Source organism: Ornithorhynchus anatinus, chromosome 10, assembly GCF_004115215.2.
Source record: "Ornithorhynchus anatinus isolate Pmale09 chromosome 10, mOrnAna1.pri.v4, whole genome shotgun sequence".
NCBI classification, from domain to species: Eukaryota; Metazoa; Chordata; class Mammalia; order Monotremata; family Ornithorhynchidae; genus Ornithorhynchus; species Ornithorhynchus anatinus.
The window spans coordinates 52,333,604-52,338,494 of NC_041737.1; the positions used below are offsets into that span (position 1 = coordinate 52,333,604).

The following is a 4,891-nucleotide window of genomic DNA, read 5'->3' on the forward strand; positions in this document are numbered from 1 at the left end:
TCTTAGACTCCGAGCCTCCCGTGGGATCTGGCATCTACCCCACCGCCCAGTTCAGTGTTTGGCACATAGTAGGTGCTTAGCTATGCTATTATTACCGTTATTATTATTGTCGTTGTGGCTGTTACGCCGGCGTGGCGAGAGCCCGAGGCACGGGGCCAGGTGGACGACAAGGGGCAGGGTGGGATAAACATTTTTTTATTATGAAGACGACTGGTGTGAATTAGCATTGTTCTTTCTGGGGGTCCGCAGTAGCCGCCGGTTGCTTCTGTAAGTCAGTGCCCTGGGGACGGGGAACGTGGGGTTGGGGTCGGCGGGGGGGCGCCGGCAGGGGGCGCTCCGCCTCGCCGCAGGCTGCTTCGCTCCCACCTGCCAACGGCCGCCCCCCCCCCCCCCCCGGCCCGAGGGGTGGGGGCGGGGCCCGAGTGACGTCACCCCCGCCCTCTTCAAGGAACCGCCGCCCGCAAAGCCCCGCCCCCTTCGCAGCCCCGCCCACCCGACCGCCGGGTCCCGGCGGCCAGGAGACGGGGGAGAAGCGGACGAGGGAGAGGAGGAGAAGGAGGAGGGAGGAAGAGGGGAAGAAGAGGAAGAAGGGGAAAGGGAAGGAAGGGAGAGAGGAGGGGGAAGAGGAAGGAGGAGGGGGAGGAGGAAGGGGGAGAGGGGAAAGGAGGAGAGGGGAAGGAGGAAGGGGAGGAAGGAGGGAGGAGGGGAGAGGAAGAGGAAGAAAGGGGAAGGAGAGGAGGGAGGGAGGAAGGGAGAGAAGAGGGAGAAGAGGAAGGAGGAGGGAGAGGAGGAAGGAGGAAGGGGAGGAAGGAGAAGGGGAGAGGAGGGAGGGATGAGGGAGAGAGGAGGGAGAGGAGAAAAAGGAGGATGGAAGGGAGGGAGGGGGGAAGGAGGAGGAGGGGGGGAGAGGAGGGAGAGGAGGAAGGAGGATGGAAAGGAGGGAGAAGGGGGAGGGGGGAAGGAGGGGAGAGGGAAGAAGAGGAAGGGGAGGGAAGGGGGAAAGAGAGGAGAAGAAGAGCGGAAGGGGGGAAGGGAGGAGGACGGAGAGGACGGGGCGTTTAGAGAGGCCGAGTCCGAGGGAGGAGACAGAGGCGGCGGCGAGTGAGGGCAGCAGGTAAAAGGCGACAGGGGCAGAAGTCCGGGGCGGGGGGAACCAAGGGGGGGATGGGGCCCGGCAGCCCGAGCCCCCCCAGGCACCGGGGAGGAGACTCACGCCGCCACCACGACCCCGAAGGTGATGCCGGCCAGAGTGAGGACCATCACCCGGCCCTTCGCGGCCCGGTCTTTGATGGGGACCCCCTGAGGCCCGTAGCGCAGGACCAAGCGGGGCTGCCGGTCTCCTGGGCGACGGACAGGAGAGGAGGACAGACGACAGACGACAGGACAGGAGAGGAGACCCTTTGGGGCTTCCCCCAGACCCCAGGCCACCCCATTCCGAGCCCCTCATGGGGCAGGGACGGTCTCTCTCTGCTGCCGGATTGTCCATTCCGACCGCTTAGTCCAGTGCTCTGCACCTAGTAAAGGACGCTCAGGATGTCCCGGCTCTGCCACTTGTCAGCTGGGTGACCGTGGCCAAGTCACTTCGCTTCTCTGGGCCTCAGTTCCCTCATCTGGAAAATGGGGATGAAAACTGGGAGCCCCACGTGGGACAACCCGATCACCCCGTATCTCCCCCAGCGCTTAGAACAGTGCTCCGCACATAGTAAGCGCTTAACAAATACCAACATTATTAAATACGATTGAATGAATGAATGAATCTCAGGCTCCACCACCCCCTGTCCCCCAACCCGATACCGAAACAGAGTCTGCGGCTCAGGCAGTCGGCTTTTTCCGTCTTGCAGCGCAAACAGTCCAGCACCTGGAAACTCAGCTGGCCTGCGGGCGACCGGAGGGAGGGGTGCGGCGGGGAGAGGGCAGGGAATTGGGGGGTGGTCGTGGAGGAGGGGGGTCGGGCTGTAGGTTCAACGAGGAGGGCAGGGTGGGGGCAGGCCACGGGGGCGAGGGAAGGGGGGGTTGGTTGAGGGGAAAGGGAGGAATTAGACGGGACTCACTGCAGTAGTTGGGGTCACAGGCTGCGAAAGAAAATAAGACCTAGTCAACAGCGGAACTGGGAAGGTGGAATAGGGGCGGGATACAAGGGATAATAGGGAAGAGGGATGGGGGATTCCCGGGACTCTGCTATTGCAGGTTGAGGTCAAGCCCAGAGGGAGGGAGGGGAGGGGAGGCGAGGCTTTGGGGCTGAGCTGGGATGCACCTCGGTTTTGATGCTCTTTCAACGACCTCTTCAGAGCCTGGGCCACCTCGGCTCGCACCTCCACCAGCCTGTCCAGTAAAGGACCCTCTGCGGAAAGACCCTCTCGGGGGGTCAGAACGATTTTATCCCCAACCGGTCCTCCCGCCCCACGCTCTTTGTCTTTTGGCATTTCCTCACATCTCACCCCCAGCTGCCCAGTCCTCAACTCGCCACTCCCCCCACCCCCCCCCCCGCCCCAACTTTATTTTCTCAAAGCTTCCTTTCCCGACTGCCCTGGCATCAGAAAAAAACTATGGTATCCGTTAAGCGCTTACTATGTGTCAAGCACTATTCTAAACGCTGGGGTAGATACAAGCTTGTCTTCACGTGAGACTCACAGTCTTAATCCCCATTTTTCAGATGAGGGAACTGAGGCACAGAGGAGTGAGGTGACTTGCCCGAGGTCACACAGCAGACAAGTGCAGAGGCGGGATTAGAAGCCACGTCCTCTGACTCCCAAGCCCGTGCTCTTACCACTAGGCCATGCTGCTTCTCACCCCTCCCCACCCTGCCTCTGTAGAGCCATCCGGAGCCCCCCAACCCCCGGGGACCCCCACCTGACACCCCACCGTGTTTATTGAAGGCTGTGTGCAGAGCACTGGAGTAAGCGCTTGGGAGAGTACACTATAAGAATAAACAGACCCAGTAACTGACCACATCGAGTTTACAGTCTGGAGGGGGAGACAGTCATTAATAGAAATAAGATATAAATAGTGAAATTAATAAATTAAATATAATTCCTGCCCTCCAACCACCCTCCGTCATCTTTCCTCCGTTTCCCCCTCCCCGCACCTGTCAGTGTTGTTCTCATTAACTCCTCCGTCTTGTTTCTTGCCAAATTCTGCACTAGGGAGAAGCGGGTGACCCCTGCAGAGGGGGAGAACAGAGGGCAGTGAAGACCCTCCCCGATCCCCCACCCCAACACACACACTCTTCCTTCTCCCTGACTAATTGTCCCTCACCTCTAGGAACACGTTCCTAAGGAGGACCAAGACGCGCCCCCCAACCCGCCGACCCCCTCCAGGGGCGAGGAGAGGCGGAGGGGAGCGAGGGCGGTGGATTGCTAGACTATAAACTCCTCCTGGGCAGGGAGCATATCTGCTGACTCTTTTGTACTCTCTCAAGCGCTTAGTACAGTGCTCTGCCCTACAGCACTGATGCATATATGTATATATATATATATATAATTCTATTTGTTTATATCGATGCCTGTTTACTTGTTTTGACGTCTGTCTCTCCCCCTCTAGACTGTAAGCCCGTCGTGGGCCGGAATTGTCACTCTTTATTGCCATATCGTACTTTGCAAGCGCTTAGTACAGTCCTCTGCTCAGAGTAAGCGCTCAATAAGTGCGACTGACTGACTGACTGACTGACTGAATGAATGCTCTACCCGCAGCAAGTGCTCAATCAATATCATAGACTGTTAGCTCCCTGTGGGCAGGGAACATGTCTACTAACTCTGTCGTACTCTCCCAAGCGCTTAGTGCAGTGCTCTGCCCACAGCAAGTGCTCAATCAATACTCATAGACCATAAGTTTCCCGTGGGCAGGGAACGTGTCTATTAACTCCGTCGTCTAGTACTCTCCCAAGCACTCAGTACGATGCTCTGCATATAATAAAATGTGATAATCTTCATAATAGATGAAGCAGCCCGGCTCAGTGGAAAGAGCCCGGGCTTGAGAGTCGGAGGTCGTGGGTTCTAATCCCACCTCCGACATTTGTCTGCTGTGTGACCTTGAGCAAGTCGCTTCACTTCTCTCCGCCTCAGTTATCTCATCTGGAAAGAGGGATCGGAGTCTGGGAGCCCCCACGAGGGACAACCCGATTACCTTGTATCTCCCCCCGGCGCTTAGAACAGTGCCGGGCACATGGTAAGCGCTTAACGAATACCCATATTATTATTTATAAGGGCTCGGTCAGTAAGTCAATCCACTGTATTTATCGAGCGCTGCCCATGTGCAGAGCACCGTACTAAGCGCTTGGGAGAGTACACTCGAAATGGAAAGAGCCCGGGCTTGGGAGTCAGAGGTCACGGGTTCGAATTCCGGCTCTGCCGCTTGTCGGCTGTGGGACTGGGGGCAAGTCCCTTCACTTCTCCGTGCCTCAGTTCCCTCCTCTGGAAAATGGGGATGAAGACGGTGAGCCTCACGTGGGACCACCTGATTCCCCTGTATCTCCCCCAGCGCTTAGAACAGTGCTCTGCCCGTAGTGAGCGCTTAACAAATACCGACTTGTGGATTTATTGATTAATCAGTCCCTAGGGAGTGCCTGCTCGGGCTCACCCACTTGACCGGCGTATTGGTAGGTGGCATAGTCGCGGTAGAAGCCCCCGGCCATGCCATCGAGGAGCGCCCCGGCTCTTGCCCGCAGTCGCGGGGATTGGAAGTGGCTGGGGATGAGGCGGGCCCTCAGGGCGGCCAGGGCCTGGCGCAGCGGGGCATTGCAGTGCAGGCAGCCGGGCACCTTGGGGAAGGAGGCCAGGAGCAGGAGCAGGAGCGGGAGCGGGCCCCAAAGCGGGCCCGAGGTCGGCAGGGGCATGGCCGGAGAACGGGGGGCCCGGGGACTCCACGGTGATGTCACAGGGGTCGCCCGGGGCAT

General features: G+C 58.9%; 1 protein-coding gene across 1 annotated transcript; it reads right to left on the minus strand.

Moving 5' to 3' along the window:
- Positions 1–179: 179 nt before the first annotated feature.
- Positions 180–4,891, minus strand: IZUMO2 (IZUMO family member 2). Its single transcript, XM_029074022.2, has 7 exons — positions 4,576–4,891; positions 3,086–3,160; positions 2,255–2,341; positions 2,052–2,072; positions 1,795–1,875; positions 1,214–1,340; positions 180–280 (listed from the first exon to the last, which is right to left on the minus strand). Exons 1-7 carry the CDS (start codon positions 4,889–4,891, stop codon positions 199–201), a joined length of 789 nt encoding a protein of 262 aa, XP_028929855.2. The 3' UTR covers positions 180–198.